Source organism: Delphinapterus leucas, chromosome 3 (assembly GCF_059928025.1).
Source record: "Delphinapterus leucas isolate spDelLeu-1000000601 "Yukka" chromosome 3, BTC_Dleu_Yukka2, whole genome shotgun sequence".
NCBI lineage: Eukaryota > Metazoa > Chordata > Mammalia > Artiodactyla > Monodontidae > Delphinapterus > Delphinapterus leucas.
This window is the reverse complement of record NC_143131.1, coordinates 30,115,746-30,134,391: the sequence shown is the minus strand read 5'-3', so window position 1 is coordinate 30,134,391 and position 18,646 is coordinate 30,115,746. Positions and strand designations below refer to the sequence as shown.

The following is an 18,646-nucleotide window of genomic DNA, read 5'->3' as shown; positions in this document are numbered from 1 at the left end:
AATATCTCTTAAACAAGAACCTAACGTTAATTAAAATATAATAACCAGGACAATTTTTACTAGTTGTTTGGCAGGCGACTGACAAATTCTAGCTGTATTCCTCCGTAAAACCCTACACAATTTGCAAACTGAGGAAAATGGGAATGATGTCTAGGAATGACGACAGAAAACGGCATCAGGAATAACAATGGCAAGGTTAATGGCTTAAATAAGGAAAACGGACACTTACTGTTTCTCATGGCAGAAGAAGACAAATAAGAGAATGAAAATTACCTGCATAATGTAAAGCTGTTTTCCCAGAGCTGTCGATACTTTCGGCTGGGCATTTCGACTGTAAGACAAAAATCAATAAATACGTATAATAAAATTCAGTTCATCCTTTTCCTGCAAGGTATGATGCAACTTCCTAAGAAAAGTATAATAAACATGACTAAGTCCCAACTGCTGTGCTCCAGGGGCCCAGGGTCTCATGGGGAGGGAGACTCATCTCCAAGTAATCATGACACAGGTGAACTGTCACCTCTTGGCTGCTTTGACCATCCCCTCTCTCTTCCATCAACTCTGTCGCCAACAGATCTTCCCCACCAGCTAACAAACATGCTCTAGGATTTCTCATCTTGATCCCACCTTTCCTCCCCATTTCCTGCCCTAATTCTCTATCCGCCATCACAAAACCAACTTCCTGTTAAGAACTGTCCCACACAAGCCATGTTTCCTCATCTCCCATTTATTCCTGGACTCACTGCAGTTGGGCGTCTGCCCTCAAGACTCCACAGGGATGGCCCTGATCCAAGTGGCCAGCCACCTTCGTGTTTCCAACGATGGCAAACATGCTTGCCCTCCTCTTACCAACCTCTCCCCGGCAATCCACTCCCTCTTCTCCAAACACTCTCTCCTTTAGCCCCTAGAGCCCTGCCTGGCCCATCCGATCTTGGTTTTCCCCCCACTGCTCTGGCCACGCCTGCCCCTTTAGCCAAACATAAAACTGTGGGGCTCCTAAGTGTTCTTTCGCTAAACTCTCTCCCTCAGTAATCTCATCCACACCCATAGCTTGAAATCCCATCTAGAAGCTAATGCCTCCCGAGTGTATATCTTAACAGTGACAACACTACTGTGTAAGTATTGGCTATTAGTATGTGCCAGGTACTGTTCAAAGAATTGTTTTAAGGCTCTTGACAATCCTAGTTAGATACTGTTATTACCCCCATTTACAGATGAGGAAACTGAGGTACAAAGAAGCTAGTAATTTGCTCGGGTCACAGTAAGTGGCAGAGCCAGGATTCAAAGCCAGACAGGCTGGGCTACAGCCAGTGTCCATATCTGTACACAGCAGATGGCATCTCTGAGCCCCCGGCTTGACAACCCACAGCCTATTTCCACCTGATGTCTCAAATGCAGCACAGCCAACACTTCTGGTTTCCCCTCCCCGCCACGCAGCCCGAGCCATCCCTGCCTCTGTCAACAGTGCTATCATCAGTCTAGTCACTGAGCCAGAAACCACTGAGTCATCCTTGATTTCTTCTCCTCTTCCTCCTGCCACGTCCTGTCAATTCTGTCCCCAAAACACACCCCGATCTACTCTCCTCTCTTCCTCCATTGTCACCACCTGGTCTGAGCCAACACCTGCTCACCTGGACAGCCTTGACGGCCACCTGGCTGTCCTCAGCTCTTTAGTCAATTCTCTATACAAATAGAGTGAACTTCTAAACCGTCAGTGTTGCTCTTTACTGCAAAGTCCTCCACAGTTCCACACTGTACTTTGAGGAATCACTGTCTGCCCATCGTGACACACAAGGCTGCAGCCTGGGCCCTTCTTTTTTGTTTGTTTTTTTTTGGTGGCCTCCCTGCACGGCATGACCAGATTACCCACGCCCCCTGCAGTGGAAGCGCAGAGTCTCAACCACTGGACCGCCAAGGAAGCCCCCTGGGCCCTTCTTTCTGCTCCTCATTCGCTTTGCCCCCAGCCCACCCACTGGCTTTCTTTCCTCCCCGCTAGTTAGTGACTTTCCTACCTCAGGCCTTTTGTACTTGCTGTTCTCTCTGCTTGGAATGCTCTTCGCACAGCTGAGTTCTCAGCTTAAATATCACCTCCTCCCCGGGGGCCTTCCTGAACATCCCTCCTCACTCCCCTCTCACAATACTCTGTTAGATTTCTTCTCAGTGATGTGCAATCGGTCATGTGTATTTGTCTTCATTTACCAGAAGGCAAGCTCCAGCAGGATAGGGGCTGCTCTGTGAGTAAATACTCACTGCCTGACAGAGCGCATGGTGCCCAGGGACCACTTGCTACAAGAGAGAGTGGGGGAGAGTTCATCTGAAGACTCTCACAAGGCTCTCTTTGTGCCCATTGCCTTAAGGAGGTGGAACTTTGAAATGGTAGCCACTGGAGAAGGGAAGTCTCTCCAGCAGACAGATAGTAAGAGCAAAAGGCCGGAGAGAGAGGGCGAAGGGTGAGGGGCGGCACAAGATGGCAGTGGCCCCATCACGGAGGGCGTGGGTCGCCCAGATGAGGAGTGAAGCAGTTACCAGAGGGGTGCAGGACCCAAGGTAAGCAGCCCATCAGGAGGCCGTCAAAGCCTCCAGTTTTAACAACTATCCAGAAAGAAGAACAGAATTCAGACAGTTTGCAGAGAGCAGGCAATGGTGGAAATGTTTGTCTGCCCTTCAGTGGTAAGAAGAATAGAGATCACGTTACAGCTTACCATGTTTTGGCCTAATTTTAGAACAGCACAAGGAACTGTTTAAAGGCTTCAAAGATTCCAGGGAAAAACCAATCCATTTGCATAACCAGATATAAAATTACATTAGAGGCTAGAATATCTGGTCCTTGCCCATGAGGATTTCCAGCTTGTCAAGTTCATTCTTCCTTCAAATCAGAGCCAGATGCAAAGTCTGGATAGCCAAGCCAGGACGGGAATGGAGATTTAAAATACAAATAAGTTAAACAAAAATTTAAGGTTAAGACCATGGGTGTGGAGGCAGGGAAGAAAAGTTCTATTGTAACTGTCTTTAGAGAGGAGCCTCAGAATAAAAATCACCATCATCATCACAGATGTTGATCTACGTTTCTTGAATTTCACTTCAAAGACCTGTTAAGGTTAAGCATCGCTGGCATTGATGGTAGCTTGCATCAGGTAATGCAAGACAAGAAGCTGTGTGATCAACAGGACAAGTTGAAGAATGTGCCCATGTTGCTGCATTAGAGTTGCAAAGCCAAATTAAAGCAAGATGCTGGGTCCCAAACGATGCTCAGGAAGGCCAAGACAACAGCTCAAGAGAACAGACATTACTCCAAACACATATTTTATTGCTCTGTGCTGTTCCTGAAAACAGCCAGCTTGCATTTTGACTGGCATCAGCTGGAAGTTACTGTACAAACTGCTGTTGGGATTTCACGAAATATTCATCTTTAAAGAAATACGGAAGTCACCCTAAGCAATCATTATAAACTTCCTGGCAAGGTTATCAAACCAGGGAGTTGACCTAAAATTATAAAGAAGAATAAAACCAAGAACCTGAACAAAGACTAAGAACTAAAGGCTCATCAAGTTACATACAAGGAAACAGTGGTTGAAATTTTGCTAATCAAGAAAAGCTGCATTCTACTAATGATTGAGAGAGAATAAATACTAGGATACTGGAGATCCTGTATTATAAGGCTCTCCAATAGCATGAAAAATTTTTGTCAAGCTGACTATGTAAAGGGTACAAGTTCTTCCAATAAGAAAGAAAGAGCTGAATAAAGCGGAGAAAAGGGCTGGATCCCAGGAAGACACTCCAAATTTTTATTAGGATCTTCTTCTCTACCAGCGCAACTGCTACGGAAATAATCTTCTTCTTGGCTATAATGAAGCTTCTTAGGAAACCCAGGTTCTGGGATAATATTTGAAGGAGTACGTGTGTATGTGTTTGTTCTTTCACCCACAAGGTTACTTTCAAATTTTACAAATGACACATTTATAATTTTCTGTTGTTCCGCTTTACCTGAAGGAGCTTCCTGATGCATTCATGGTGGCTGTTCTTAGCTGCAAGGTGCAAAGCACTGTGTCCTAAATGGATTAAAAAAAATTGTTTTTTATATCTCTCATCTCTGTAATGAAGACAACTATGAGGAAATAAATTGTTCTCCAACAAAGACAGAATTGTTACTTTTTTTTTTTTTTTTTTTGCGGTACACGGGCCTCTCACTGCTGTGGCCTCTCCCATTGCAGAGCACAGGCTCTGGACGTGCAGGCTCAGCGGCCATGGCTCACGGGCCTAGCCGCTCCGCAGCATGTGGGATCTTCCCGGACCGGGGCACGAACCCGTGTCCCCTGCATCGGCAGGCGGACTCTCAACCACTGCGCCACCAGGGAAGCCCGGAATTGTTACTCTTGAGAATGAGGCCTCAACTTCTCTGCAAAGTTCAGTGTGACAAAAGTGGGGAGAACACAGAGCATCCTGTCCCCTGGATAACATTCAGAGTCCATGCCAGCTGCTGTCCTCTTGGGGTACAATCGAGCTCTGGGCTAGAAGCTTGCGGTGGACTCCTGGTATGCACCTTGGAAGTTCTGCTTTCAGCTGTCAGCACGGGTGCCAGACGCCCCACGTCCATAACAGTCACACCAGGCCACGACTGCCACTAGCCCAGGAACCCAGCAAAGGCAGCCAGCGAGCCAGCAGAGAGCACACCAAACACCCGACGAAACCCCACTTCCACCTCTCGTTTCTCCCTCCCCCAGATGTGCTCCAGCTCTGTATGGAAATTACCTGGAGTTCAGATGTCCCAAGTTCTTACATGGCAGAAGGAAAAGGGTTATAAAAACAACACACTAGCAAAGTAGCATCTTTTCACGCTCCCTTCACAGAACATTACAACAACATGAGACTCTCTGACGTTTCTGTGGCCAGATTACTTTAGGAAATTTTAATGCTATACCCAGGCCCCTCCCCGCTACCACCGAATGGGCCTCAGAGTTTCTACGGAAGAGGGGCTTAGAGGCAGCCCTACTAGACCAGCAGGCTCCCACCCAAGGACCCTGGCAAATTACTCTTTGCTTGGCCTGGACCCTCCTCCTCTAAGATAACCACCCAGCTTGCCCTCTTACCTCCCTCGGATGCCACCGAAACACAGTCTTCTGACCTCATCTCTGGTCACAGACCAGCATCTCTGGTCTTTCCTGACCTCACCACTTAAAATTCCAGTTCCGCCCCCACCTCTTTTATCCCTATTTCCTGTTTCATTCTTTTATCCTTCATAGCACCCAGCACCTTCAACTCTCCCTTTCCACCCCACTCCTTTCTCTCCCTACACACACACACACACACACACACACACACTCTCTTATGTTTAACTGCTCTTCTTTCCCCACTAGAATATAAACTCTGTATCCCAAAAGCCTGCAGCACTGCTGGCACATAATAGGCTCTCGATACACATTTGCTCATTTGAATTAGAGGGTATGTCCACTACAGGTGTCTGCGGAGTGGTGTTTGGAGGGAGGGAACCAAAGTTACCACTGCCAGCCAACCCAATACACCTAGGAAACTCCTAAATCCTGCATCTGTAAACTGTTTGACCAAGATACCCCCAATGTAACACCTGTAAGCAACCCACACTTTGGAACAGGCTTAAAGCATGTTTCTCAGCCTTACTGCTCTTGACATTTGAAGCTGTGGAAGGTGGTCCTATGTACTATAGGATGGTGAGTAGCATCTCTGGCCTCTACCCACTGGACATCCAGTTGGGACAATCAGAAATGTCCCCAGACATCGCCAAATATCCCCTGGATGGGTGGGAATCACCCCCGGTTGAGAACCCCTGGCTTAGAGGAACAGCTTCTTTTATATGGTGGTCCAGTCTCCAAATACCATTTCTCCTTTCTGAATTAGTCTTTATAATAACCCTGACCAGAAATCCACTAATTATTAGGTTATCATATGGCTAGGAAATACCATATCTAAAATTAGAGGGTTTTAGGACCACAGTGAGCTGCACAAAAGCATGTGTGAGGTCAAAAGATCAGATTCCTTCTTTTCTGAGTAGCTGCACAGAGATTTTCTGGGTATGTGTGAGGGGAGTTAATTGATGGGGGTAGAACACTGACGCAAGGAATCCTTTGACCTCCTCCCAAGTGGATGAGGGTGAGGAAGGTCAGGAGATGAGGGACTGAGACCCTTGGAAGCAGGAAGACAAAAGATCTTCTCTTCCCCTTCCTTTTACTGCAGGAGACCCCCTCCTTTCAGGATGTATAACACACAATAGTGGGTTCAGTTACATTATGCGTTAAATAGGTTTTGGTGGGTTAGCCTGGCCCTCAACCATCATTTATACCAGTGTTTCTAAAGACAAGCACATTCTGTGTTTTAAACAAATGCCTTACAGATGAACTTCTGGAACCCATCCTGATTGTAAGTAGAAGACTGTTTATGTCGTGTATGCAATGCCTTAACTTTCGTCTACCCTGTGGACAAAAGCTCTTCTGCATAAATAGCACCCACTGGAAAAAGGCACAGTTCTCCAAAGACAAGAGGGTAGGGAGATTTAAACAATTCAGCATAAAATAAATAACAGGCTTTTATTTTTCACTCCAAGTGTTCTAGTCACACCTGGAAGTAAGCACTGTGTTTCTAGAGAAACAAAATTTTCTTATTCCTTGGCCCTGTGATGTGTTTTCCTAACCAGGAGCACAAAAGCATTTTTCACTTAGAAGTCTCAAAATTCAAATGATGCATCATTCCCTGGACAACATTACACTGGAGTGAGATGTCTCTCACTGCTACCATTAAAACAAAATTCTCTTTCCAAATGCAAAATTTTCTGGAGAGAATACATTAGTGACAGAACCTCACTGAAACGAGCCAGTGCATAAGTCTGGCCCCCACTCAGCTGTGGATCTGTCTGGAATATCAGGAAGCAACTTCCCTATAGGAAAATAACAGGGCAGCCCTAATTCAAGTGCATCTCAGCAGAACTCTGTAAGTGAACAGACCAGGGCTATTTATAAGTCAAGAGTCGTGGGCTATTCCAGGTGGTTTAAGAACCCTGTTATTGAAAGAGTCTAAGAAGGATGGCCTAGCCATTGTAGCCATGAACACCATCCTCCAACCCACCTCGGAAAACAACCATTTATTCAGTGATTTAAGAGCGCTGCTGAAACAGAGAAGAACTCACTCATAGAGCGGAGGAACTACTACTGATGGGACTGAGAACAGAGCCTTCAGGTGTAGGTGACAAATTTTTAAACCGATGAGGTCATAAGACACAAAGACATGAACAAGCACCAAAAGGCTGAAGTTTGAGAAATTATAGTTCCAGGTTATAACATGGAGACATTTAGAAAAAGAAAGAATTAAATGATAGTCGACTAGGTAAGGCTTAAAATATCTATTTAAGAACCAGAGTTTCAGAATGCTGAATATAAACAATAAAAGTGTAAATTAATTTGTTTCTTATTTACAACTTCAAATATATTTAAACAGCTCTGTTCTTAGAAATGCTTATCTTTACATCAAGTTTTTAATCATTGAAGCATAAGTCTATTCACCTAGTTATAGTTCCAGGGGCGAGATCAGGGTATAAAAGATGTATTTCCTTTTTAAAATTTTATTTATTAAAAATAATAGATACATGTATAGTATAACTGAATCACTTTGCTGTACACCTGAAACTAACACAACATGGTTAATCAACTATACCCCAATATAAAAGTTAACAAAAGAAAACCCCACAACACTGTAAATCAACTATATTTCAATAAAAAATAATTTTTAAAAAATCTGTATTTTTTTATTGAAGTATAGTTGATTTGCAATGTTGTGTTAGTTTCTGGGGTACAGCAAAGTGATTCAGTTTTACACAAACACACATACATATATAGAGGAGATTTCTAATAACCATTCTTACTGTTAAACAGAGTTTTGAATTATCCCTTAATCTCCACAAAGTAGATTTGCATACTGTTTTATATAGAATCAAAAGATTTTTGTGTGTGTGGGTGTATCACCTGAAATATTTTCATGGTCAGGTTATACGGATGGCCCTCCTGACATCCCATACACATGCGTGAACAGCAAATAAAGGACTATAAATCATACAATCGTTCTTTGGTTTGCCTTTAATCCAAATGAAAATACGAAATACACTTAGTGGGCTATAATTTGCAATTAACATTTTACATGACCCATTCTCTCAAGTGCCTGAATTTTAAGATGAATATTACCGTCTGTGTCTTCACATGGTGTCATATGTGAGTGGTATTAGGGGCATAATGGAAGGGAGGGCCACCCAGAAATCCAAACAAAAGCTAAACCAGCACCTGAAACCCTAGGAAAGAGTAAGGGTTCTCAAGTGCCCCCCTCCTGAGACCTCTGTGCATTAGGGTATTTCCATACTTCAGTTCTCACTTTCCTAAGCCTCTCTTCTTCTATGAGAAAAGAAGTTTTGTGTGCAAAGGAGTCAGGGAAAACTTAAGGCACGGGAGTGTGACAGAAACTGCACATCATCCTTCAATCTGTTTCCATCTCCTTCTACAGCAAAACCTTCTATATTTTTAATTGGAAAATTTGCTGCCCAGAATTCCCAGCCTCCCTTAAAGCCAGGTGTGGCCACAGATCACTCTGTGGGCTGGGCTTGCCCTTCTGCCCACTGTGACTGCGATGCAGACTCAGGGGGAGCCATCCTGGATCATTAGGACCAAGGCAACACCCTGGATGGTGGACCAACAGGAGTCTGGGTCCCTTGGTGTGGAGCCAGGCTGCCATACCAATTTGGGACTTTCAACTGAGAGACAGAAAAGTCTATCTTGTTTAAGCCACTGGATCACACTGTGTCAAATGCATACGCTTGCTAATAAAGGGAGTCTGAAAGCTCATGCTTCAGATGAGCAGTGATAACAAACAGAAGATTCTTTGGTCTTCTTCAATCTTCTGTAAATGCTTCTGTTTAATCCAATCTCATCCTCCCAGGTGCTAACTGCAGCCATTAAAAGAAAAAAAAAGCCTAGAAATCTGGGAGAAGTGATTTCTAAAGAAACAGACAGAAATGCCACTTCCTACATCAGTGAAGAACAAGAGCAGACAAAGCAACGAGGCGCTGGACAATTACGCAGGCCCTGTTCAGAGTCAGCGCTACGAGTTTAGGTGTGGACTTTCCCAGCTGATTGCTATATATACGCCTATGGCGTTGTTTGGCAAACAGGCAATAAGGAATGGGGGGAACCCCCCCAAACCAAAAACATGAGTCATGAGCTTCTGCCAGTTTTGGAGTTTCTTTTTCTGATTTGTACTATGAAAGTATTTGGCTTGGGGATGATCACAATTTTTTTTTTTTTTTTTAAGATGTGAAACCTCTGCAAAAGCCTGATGTGTAAAAGAGAATAAAGGTGATGTGGATGAAGTAGCAATAATCATCATAAAATAGGAGCCAAAGGCAGCGAGCACTCACTGTGTGCCGGGCGCTAAGATGCCCACGCGTATTATCTCACCTAAGCCTCAAAGGCTATCTAAATTGATGATTGAGATGTACTGTACTGTACCCAAGGCCTTATCTTCTGACAGTGTTCTGCTCCTAAGATTGTTTGTAAAGCACTTATGAAAAGTCTCTGGTCAGGAGCTTCCCTGGTGGCGCAGTGGTTAAGAATCCACCTGCCAATGCAGGGGACATGGGTTCGAGCCCTGGTCTGGGAGGATCCCACATGCCGCGGAGCGGCTAAGCCCGTGTGCCACAACTACTGAGCCCGCGCTCTAGAGCCCGTGCTCCTTAATGGGAGAAGCCACCGCAATGAGAAGCCCGCGCACTGCAACGAAGAGTAGCCCCCGCTCTCCACAACTAGAGAAAGGCCGCACACAGCAATGAAGACCCAATGCAGCTAAAAATAAAAATAAAATAAAATTTAAAAAAAAAGTCTCTGGTCGGACTTTCAAGCATCTTATGTGGAAGGATAGTTGATAAAGAAAAACCCTTTGCTTCTGAACTTAAATCCAATCACCAGTTTAAAATCATCCTGTAGACTTTGTGGATAAAAAGAATTAAAAGGGTTAGTGTAATGATATATTTTGAAAGCAGGTTTTTTTCAGAAACTCTATAGGGCACTTGGATTTATGGTAACAGATTTTCATACGAGTTCTCAGTGGCTGTTGGGATTGAAGACGACTATATCTTAGTAATAATATGGCAATACTTCAGGTAGGTTTACTGAAAAGACAGCACCTATGAGAGCGAAGCCATTTAATTCGTTCATTCACCAAATGTTTTGGGCAAATGATGACCACTAAAGCACAGTGACTAATGTCCTTGTCCTTCCCTTGGATTCTGATACGTGTTCTTGAGAGGGAGAGGTGGGACTGGGTGATAGAGCCGACAGGAAGGATGTGAGCAGTAAAGGCCATCACGTTTATCTGGTTCACTGTAACAGAAAAAAGTTTGAGAAGTGTTGTTCTACATAACACAACAGACTCTCTATGCACTTTTATCCATGCCGCTTTTCCTTCTTTTGTTCCTGTGTTCTCTTTGCATGTTTTCAAGAAATCACAAGAAGTCAGTGCCTCACTCAGACTAAAGTAAAAACAATAAGCCCAAGGACCAGAGTGCTGACCTCATTGTTAAAAACGTCAGGCAAGAGGGAAGTGACCGGCAGCTCTGAGACATTTCCAACTCATGGGATGTTTGGACGATGTTCTGGGGCTACAAAGTGCTGTGGATTCTACCAGTTTCAATCAGAGTTGAAAGAAATGGGCTGTGGCAGTTCCCACTGACCAGCCCAGAGAAGCATCCAGGATGGGTCTGCAGTGTCCCCTCCAGCTTCTTTTTTTTTTTGGCCATGGCTTGCAGCACGTGGGATCTTATTTCCCCGACCAGGGGTTGAACCCATGCTCCCTGCAGTGGACTGCCAGGGAAGTCCTCCCCTCCAGCTTCTTGGAGGGCACTGTCATCTCAGCTGGCAAGGAAGAGGGAACTGCACTGGGGTGTCCAGGTCTCACTGCCCGATTCCCCAGGCTCTCAGAAACTGAGTGAGGGCTCTGGTAGTAAATATAAACTCCACCCACGTGGTATTAGATGGCCACAAAAAACTACGCTTCTTAAAAGCTTTTAGTGCAGAAAATGATCATGGTAATCTTTTTTTTTTTTTTAAGGCAGGATTTAGAGTTTATTATATAATGTGATCTCAACTATGTAAAAATGTGCCAGAAAAATCTGGTAGGAAATATAGCTAAACGGTAAGATTTTTTTCTTCTTGGAGTAGAAGCACTCATTATCTTCTTGATAGTTTTCTGTATTTCCCAAATTTTCTACAATGAGCATGTATTAAAGAAACTTTTTTTTTTTTTTTTTTTTTGCGGTACGCGGGCCTCTCACTGCTGTGGCCTCTCCCGTTGCGGAGCACAGGCTCCGGATGCGCAGACTCAGCGGCCATGGCTCACGGGCCCAGCCGCTCCGCGGCATGTGGGATCTTCCCGGACCGGGGCACGAACCCGTGTCCCCTGCTTCAGCAGGTGGACTCTCAACCACTGTGCCACCAGGGAAGCCCAGAAACATTTTTTCCCTTTAATAAAAATATGGGGGAGAGATGTTTGGTTATGATGGAAATAACCAGATTCCTGTCTAATCTATTTTTTAACATCAAATGCAGTTAAACAAAACTGTATTACAGCTCAAATATGTTCCGTCTAAGAAAATTCTTCTAGATTATGATTTTCTTAGAGAAGAAACCCTGTCTACTTAAGAGGACATACGTTTCATCAAGGCGACCGTAGCCACTCATACTGCTCTGAGTGTATGTGGTACAACTTTAAAAGTAGTAACAATAAACTTTAAAAACAAAATAACTGGGTCTTGGGATTAAAGATGATTTTAATTAGCAACATAGATTAGTGTTTCCTTCAAGGTGGTCACTTAGGGAAACCATTCTTTCTTCTATTGGTATTGCCATTTCTCACAATATTTTTCTGGAGCTTTCTGTGGCACTGCTCAGGAAAATCATTCGGTTACTTTAATCACTCACTATTTTTGACCAAAAATGGTTTTACCAGGTTGACACTTCATTTATCTGACTTGACGTCAAGTGGCTCTTGGCCTGTCCTAAAAAAACGAAAGAATAAAGGTTCCCAAACACTGAGATGATTTCTTTTTAATGCCACAGCCTTTATGAAAACAATTCCAAAACGCCAGTTTTCCAGTCATATTTTGAAAAAATTATATTTTCACAATACCTGATTGACTAATCTGCCCCCAAGATGACTACTCTGAGGTGTCAGTGTTTTGGGGAAGGGAAAGTGAACCATTACGGATTAATGAAAAGCCTAAATAAAGACTATGAAATAGACTGATTTTATATTCCAGTAAAAACCACCAAAAGCCTATTAGAAGACAGATTTTCATGTACAACATGGAAATGAAAAGCCATCAGTAGCCGCTCTGATCCTTGGGTGTGGCCAACAGGGGCAGAACCCAGGCTGGAGACCCCAGGGGCTCCTTCCTGTAAAACAACGTTCATAAAAGACAGGACTACACTTCCTCTTCTATTTGCCTTAATCATCATTTAACAACACTGGCTTCACACTAGAATCACCTCGGAGCTTTACAAAAAATACCAATTGGCTGGAAACATTCGGACAATGGAATCTGAATTTCAGAAGGTAGAGTTTGGGTATATATGTGTGGGGTTTTGTGTGTGTCTGTGTGTGTGCACTGTTTATTCTTTTCTTTCCTCTCCTTTCCCCCTTTCTCTCCCTCCCTTCCTCCCCTCCAGTTCCCAGGTGATTCAGATACACTAAACCACAGTAAGGGGTGCAGACCATGGGCAGCTGGTCCACATTAGGATCCTGGCTTCTGTCCACAGAGCTCAACTCAGCTAGTTGACAAAATGAGCGCCTACACAATTCATTCCATTCAGCACTTCATACCATGATTCATGAAAACAAAAATTAGGGAGAGGTGCTTGGTCCATACAAATAATCTTAGAAAATAAAAATTTTTAATGGGGGATAAGAAGCATACAGTCTCTAGTTGACTAACCACATATAAGATGAAAACACCTGTAAAGGCACGAATAATGAAACCATGTCAGAGCTTGGTCAATGGAGTAGACTCTATGTTCTTCTTTTGCCTTATCTGTATAGATTGTAAATTTTCCACAATGAATATGTATCACTTTTGTGATACCTACTTTCCTGCTGGCCTGTTGACTTAAGAGAAAAAGACTACATACCGGCAGTATCTTGGGCCGTCACATCCACGCCATGCGTAACCATGACCCTGAGGCATTCCACGTGTCCTTTTGTAGCAGCAAGATGAAAACTGGAAAAGAGGTAACATAATCTCCTGAAGATTTCCACTCTTCAGAGTTCATCTCTGACCATGTTTTTGCCTCTTTGTGTACACTTTCTTTCACTTAAGCTCCACAACCATCTTGTGAGTAGTATTATTATCAACCTCATTTTAAAGAGGAGGAAACGGAGGCTCAAAGCAGTCTGATAATTTGCTCATTGACGCTTTTTATTAAGTAATGGATTAGGAGCTAGATTCTTAGGTCTTCCAACGTAAAGACAAAGCTTGAAAAAAGTAAGACACAACTACATTCCTTGTCCCTTTAGGGAAGAAGAGCCAGTCCCAACTAGATCGGATTCCTAAATAAGAAGTAATTTATCAACTTTTTTCTGCTGTCTAGTGTTTTCACCAAAGCCATTATTTTTAAGTAATACACTCTATGAAGGGAAATTTGTCTGAGTCAAACAACGGTCAAGATCTTGAACAATATCAAGGTCAAATCCATTGTTGTGTTCTGAGTAACAACAGTTGTGCACAACTTTTAAGTGGCTGATGTGTGCCAACTACTCGGTTTGATACATTACCTCTTTTCGTTCTCATAAAAGCCTTTTGAGGTGAGTCCTAACACCATCTCCATTAGATGGCAGGTGTCTACACTCAGTCAGGTGCAAACAGCATTAGAGAAGGCCCACAAATGCACCCATCGTCCCCGCAGATCCCGGAGTAAAGTGCACTTCTACAGGCAGAAGGAAAGCACAGTTCCACTGGACACTCAGGCCCAGAGGCTGAGAAAGCAAAAACCCCAGGAAGGTCTCCACTGCAGAGGTCTTCCCTCTTCACAGCCTCCTTCCTATAGAAGGAGGTTAAGGAGCCTCCCAGCTCTCCTCCGCCCTCAGTTCTATCTCAGGGACTTAACTTCTCAAGATACTTGCCATGCAGCACCTTGGTGTCTGTACCTCTGAATTAATACCCAGGCAATATTTTTTCACAGGACAGGACCTGTCACTGGGGCCCAGGGTCACACTCAACTAGCAAATCCAAGAGCTAAACCGATTCAAACCCAAGTCAGCTTGACCCAGCACCTCTGCTCTGGAGAACAAGGCTTTGTAAAGGTGGGCAGGTCAGCAATTGGGGATAGGTCAGTCCTGGTTGCAAATCAGCCATACGTCAGCTGTGTGTCTTTGGGAAGTCAGTTTAACCTCTCTGAGCTTAAATGTCCTCCACAGTAAAATGTGGGGATTGGCTCAGATGGTATCTGATGGTCCCTCTGGCTCTAACACTCTTTAAAATGATAATGAAAGCTTACCTGGCTCTGGTCACACCAACTATTTCTGCATTTGTGCAGCAGTTTATGTGTAACGTTTCTTTACAGTCCAAATCCACTCTGTAGGTGATTACACACTACGGTGAAACTCTGATCATCTGGAATGACCTGGGAACGTGGTGACTTGTTTAAATGGAATTCCTCATTAAATACGGCTTAACCCGAAGAACCTCCCTAAAAGGCACTACAATAATACCTCTGTTTTCAGTATTGTTGGGGTAACTTAACTTTACAATAAGTAACGTTCATCTTTAAGCAGTGAATTGTTCAATCACAGTGGAAGGTTTCTAAAATCTCCCCAGTTTTAGTAACAGTATATGTTCCATAATTAAATTGCTCTTGAGGACATGATATCACCATTAGGAGCCTCAATTATTGAACTCTGCTTTCAAGGCTATGAATCTCAATGCCCCGCATTATTAAGCTCTAATATTTATTAATATTTATCTTCTTAATATCTATGTGTTTGCTTCTAAGCTATTCATTCTGCTATCTCCTATGACCGGGGAGAACTCAATCAAAATGATCTGGACAGCCATATCTTTTGCTAAAGATAAAAGTACCAGGATTAGTAATTAGCACACTCACACACATGCACACGCGTGCACACACACACAAAACATAAATGTATAGATACAGAAGTTTTGATTGAAGTTTAACACATATAAAGAAAGCTACACATACCGTAACTGTATAGCCTGCTAAAACTTCACAAATGGAACGTGCCCCTTTTACTTTGATACTGAAGAAACAGAACTTGGCCAGAGACCCAAAATCCCTCCTCGTATCTCCTGCTAGCAACCCAGAATCTCTTCAATGTGCCCCTTTGAGTTACTAACCCTCTTCCCCCTGTAATATTTATATTTTTTCTACTCCGAGGCTTCCTGGATTACCTCTGGGCTGCACACTATAATAATAGGGGATTGAAATTGCAGACACATGTAACAACGAAGCATTAGTGTAGGCCACTACTGCATGTTGATAAATGTGCTCTGATGAACACGACATGCTGTTCTATGGATGACTTGGCTGCCTTCCTCTACTTCCTCTGTGAAGTTCACAGCTCTGTGGGCCAACTCTTCCAAAGCTACAGCTGCAGCTCTTTCTGGGTTTTGGTAACTGATTTCTCTCCTTGCCTCTTCAGGTGTGGGTAGCAGTGGTGGTGAAATATTTCCCACTGTTACTAGCCAGGGCTGCTTTTCCAGCCTTGCTGGTTTAATCTGACCACATGTGTATAAACAGTTCCTTTCTTAACCACCCATCAATTATCCTATGTGAGTGCTACCTGTTTCCTACTGGGACCTTGAATGGTACCAGTGTTAGGTATTTTGTGTGTGATCACCCACAGGAAGAACTATTAGGTTTCTGTGCACATTATCAGATTAAATATTTATAAGGGCAAATTCAGCCTTAAAAAATGTTTTGATTAGAGAAGATGTCAGAGTAGAAAGACCCTCCCCTCCACGGGCACACCAAAATTACAGCTATTTACAGAGCAACTATTAATGAAAGATCAGAAGACTAGTAGAAAAGATCTTCTACAACCAAAGATATAAAGAAGAAACCACAACGAGACAGGTAGGAGGAGCGGAGATGTGCTATAGTCAAGACCCATACCCTGGGTGGGTAACCCACAAAGAGGAGGATAATTACAATTGCAAAGTTTCTCCCCAAGGAGTGAGGGGTCCAAGCCCCACACTGGGTTCCCTGGCCCAGTGGCCCTGCACCAGGAAGATGAGCCCCTAGAATGTTTGGCTTTGAAGGTCAGCTGGGCTTACTTTCGGAAGAGCCAGAGGGCTGTGGGAAATAGAGACTTCACTCTTAAAAGGCTCACACAAAATCTCACATGCTTGGGGCTTCCCTGGTGGCGCAGTGGTTGAGAGTCCGCCTGCCGATGCAGGGGACACGGGTTTGTGCCCCGGTCCGGGAAGATCCCACGTGCCACGGAGCGGCTGGGCCCGTGAGCCATGGCCGCTGAGCCTGCGCGTCCGGAGCCTGTGCTCCGCAGCGGGAGAGGCCACAACAGTGAGAGGCCCGCGTACCGCAAAAAAAAAAAAAAAAGGTCAGAGGATCTGAACAGACATTTTTCCAAAGAAGATATATACAGATGGCCAACATGCACATGAAAAGATGCTCAACATCACTCATCAGGGAAATAGAAATCAAAACCACAATGAGATATCACTTCACACCTGTCAGAATGGTTATTATCAAAAAGATAACAAGTAACAAGTGCTGGCAAGGATGTAAAGGAAAGGAATCTTGGCACGCCTCTGGCGGGAATATTAATTGGTGCAGACTCTATGGAAAACAGTATGGAGATTCCTCAGAAAATTAAAAATAGAACTACCATATGACCTAGCAGTTCCACTCCTGGGTATTTATCTGAAGAAAATGAAAACAAGAATTAGAAAAGATATATGCACCCCAGTGTTCACTACAGCATTATAGCCAAGATATGAAAGCATCATAACTATCCACCAACAGACGAATGGATAAAGGTGTGGTATGTATATATATTACGGACTGTTACTCAGCCATAAAAAAGAATGAAATCTTGCCATTTGTTTCAACATGGATGAACCTAGAGGGTATTAACACTAAGTGAAATAAGTCAGGCAGAGACAAATACTGTATGATTTCACTTACATGTGGACTCTAAAAAACAAATGAACAAACATAACAAAACAGAAACAGTTATAGATACAGGTGGTTGCCAGAGGGGAGCGGGGTGGAGGGAGGAAAGAAATAAGTGAGGGAGATTAAGAGGTACAAACTTCCAGTGGCAAAATAAATGAGTCAGGGGTATGAAGTGTACACCGTGGGGAATATAGTCAATAACTATGTAATATCTTTGTATGGTGACAGACGGTAACTAGACTTATCACTGTGATCATTTTGGAATGCACAGAAATATCAAATCACTATGTTGTGTAATAGGAACTAACAGTGTTGTAGGTCAATTATACTTCAAAAACCAACCAACCAACCAACCAACTCATAGAAAAAGAGATCAGATTTATGGTTACCAGAGGTGAGGGGATCGGGGGAAGGGGAACTAGATGAAGGCAGTCAAAAGGTACAAACGTCCAGTTTTTAAAAAATGTATTAAAAAAGTGACAACTAGATATTTTTACTTCTTAGTTGCTTTATTCCTATGAGTTTTTTATTTAATTCAGGCCATGCGTAATAACATCATAAAGAAGTTTATTAAAATATTGGCCAAGGCAAAAGACCTATTTATGAGTAGAGGATAAGAATTAAACAGTACCTTTTATAAAGCTAAAACAAAAAGAAAACAAACAGAAAACCAACAACAATGACTCAAAGTCACAGATCTTACTTTATCTATAAACTCATCCACTCTACCTCCTCCCCTGCCACAACTGGATTATTCTGAGGCAAATCTCATTAACTTTTTGTCTCTGAACTTGTCTACACATATACTTAAAAGATACGCACTTTACAAAGGAGAAATAATAACGCAATGAAATCCTTTGTATCCAATACCATGTCTAACTTGAATGCGAAACAACCTTGTTTCATCTACACCCTTACCATTATTTTGAAGCAAATCTCATGTCATATCATTTCATTCATAAATACTTCAATATGTATTTCTAAAATAAAATAGCTCTTTACAAAAATGTGCTAACAGTACCATCATCACACCTGTTAAATGGGCTGTGAGGAATCAATGAGGTATGTGTAAAAGCACTAGCAAAACGTGAAGCATGTAGTAAACACCCAAGAAAATACCACCAATTATCAGAGCCTCATCAACACAAGACAAGGCACAGAGTCTGAGACATGTTGCTTAATAAAAGGATTTGTCTCAGTGTTCAGAAAAGACAGGTTAGCAGAAATTAGGTCAGAACCATCATTGCTTAAGAAATGAAGAAAGAAGGAAAGAAAGGAGGAAGAGGAAAGCAAGAAAAAGAGACTTGTAGACAGTCACAGATGACCAAAAAAGAAAGCCATCTGAGACCAGCCTTGACTAATGCTCACACTTGAGCTGCTAACATTCCAGCGCCTTCCATAGAAGTGATAATCCCCAAAGCAGGGTTTGGCAGCAA

At 43.1% G+C, this 18,646-nt stretch overlaps 1 protein-coding gene across 5 annotated transcripts in view; it reads right to left on the bottom strand.

Moving 5' to 3' along the window:
* The window catches only part of RAI14 (retinoic acid induced 14), a 150,472-nt gene that overhangs the window by 21,325 nt on the left and 110,501 nt on the right, over window positions 1-18,646 (bottom strand). For 4 of the 5 annotated variants that reach the window (XM_089908750.1, XM_089908749.1, XM_022599626.3 and 1 more), the window contains 3 exons: window positions 13,188-13,276; window positions 3,985-4,049; window positions 274-331 (listed from right to left, as the gene is read on the bottom strand). In XM_089908750.1, coding sequence (XP_089764876.1) covers window positions 274-331; window positions 3,985-4,049; window positions 13,188-13,276 — 212 coding nt within the window. The remainder of the gene's footprint in view (window positions 1-273; window positions 332-3,984; window positions 4,050-13,187; window positions 13,277-18,646) is intronic. The other variant, XM_089908751.1, reaches the window with a different exon arrangement.